Source organism: Amphimedon queenslandica, unplaced genomic scaffold (assembly GCF_000090795.2).
Source record: "Amphimedon queenslandica unplaced genomic scaffold, v1.1 AMPQUscaffold_7416_Cont20632, whole genome shotgun sequence".
In the NCBI taxonomy this organism is placed as follows: domain Eukaryota; kingdom Metazoa; phylum Porifera; class Demospongiae; order Haplosclerida; family Niphatidae; genus Amphimedon; species Amphimedon queenslandica.
The window spans coordinates 483-2,108 of record NW_003552299.1 but is presented as its reverse complement, the minus strand read 5'-3'; the positions used below and the strand labels follow the sequence as shown (position 1 = coordinate 2,108).

At 34.9% G+C, this 1,626-nt stretch overlaps 1 protein-coding gene across 1 annotated transcript; it reads right to left on the bottom strand.

Moving 5' to 3' along the window:
- Positions 1-110: 110 nt before the first annotated feature.
- On the bottom strand, positions 111-1,084 carry LOC109591725 (fibrinogen-like protein A). Its single transcript, XM_020007389.1, has 3 exons — positions 844-1,084; positions 703-791; positions 111-656 (listed from the first exon to the last, which is right to left on the bottom strand). The coding sequence occupies exons 1-3, from the start codon at positions 1,082-1,084 to the stop codon at positions 111-113; spliced, it is 876 nt and encodes a 291-aa protein (XP_019862948.1).
- Positions 1,085-1,626: the final 542 nt, after the last annotated feature.

Here is a 1,626-nt window from a genome sequence, read left to right as displayed (position 1 = left end):
ATCTCTGAGAACTGCAGAGTTGTTGGTATCCAAATCCACCACCTAATTCCTTGACTGATGATGATTGAAGTATTAAAATAACGGCCCATTTATGTGTGTGGCGACAGTACTTAATTGTTTCGACGAGTTTTTATCTCTGAGAACTGCAGAGTTGTTGGTATCCAAATCCACCACCTAATTCCTTGACTGATGATGATTGAAGTATTAAAATAACGGCCATTAAGATTTGCATAATAGCAGCTTTTATACCACCAGGCACCAGTGGCAGCCTGAGCACAGTTACCTCCTGACCATATATCATTTTCATTGTCTCTTGTACTGAATCTACTTCCATTATGATAGGCCAGACTATCCCCAGCAGTACCAGAGTATCCTCCTACTGTTAGTATATATTCAGTACTACCATCACTAATATTGAATGTAGAGTAGTTAGCATATGTTTCGTTCCCCTCAAAGTCTCCCAGGTCCACTCTTAGTGTGTTTGATCCTTCTTTAGTAAGACGATGAATCTTGCTCAATCCTAACCAAAACTCACCAGTAAGGTCACCAAATCCATTCTCATAGTCAGTCCAGTTCCTATAGAAATCAACAGATCCATCTTCTCTTCTCTGAAATACAGTCCATCCACCACCATCAGTCTCCATATCACAGTATACCTGTGATCCAATATAAAGTATCATAAAATGATGAACTTTAACTAACTTCAAATGGAGTCCCTCCATCAGGATTAACAGTATAAACATCACTTGCATTATTACCATTCTCAAACAAGCTCTTACAATCACTGATATCTAGTTTATAGTGTCAGTATATTATTAATGTTTTAACTATTAGTTTATTTACTTAGTGGTGGACAGGCTTGTGGCCTTACATCAGGACATACCATGATAGTCTTCACTCTTCCTTCTCTCATACGAATAGTCTGTCCTAAGTTACTGCTGTTACAGCATGTCCTTATATACAGTGATGCTTTATGTTTATATCCAGTACAATCAGCCATACAATAAGATCCTTCTCCTTCATCAATGGTAGCTAGTGAGGACAGCAACAGGAACAACATCATAAAGATGATCATTTTTGACATTTTACTATTCGAAGAACTGGGATTTGTGTGATTATTTTGGTGTTTATTGTTGTGATGAGCAAAACTTAAACTGTGTATATAAGATCTAATTTGTTTAGAAAAGCAGAAACTTTCATAATGCATGCTATGAATGTGTTTCCTTTATGTCTTGTTGCTGCTAGATCTATAGTGCTGTAGATAGTCTAACCAGATCTTCAGTACATACTTAACTACTACTGTGTTAGAAAAGTATATGCATGTAGGGCCTCTTGTTTTATTTTCTGTGTCTCTTATTATAAATTAATAAACCAATATATTTGATACTATTTTAAATATATAGTGACACATTTTTTAGTTCTATTACTTTTTAAATAATTTTTCTGAAGTATCATTGACTGTAATATTAAAATGGCATGCATAATAATATAATCAGCACAATGTGTATGGGGAAAGTATTTTAATTGTTACAATGAGTTTTCATCTCTGTGAACTTAAGGCTATGGTATCCTTTTCAGTCTTGCCAAGTAATAGCATCATCATTATAACCTTTACCAATATAAGGA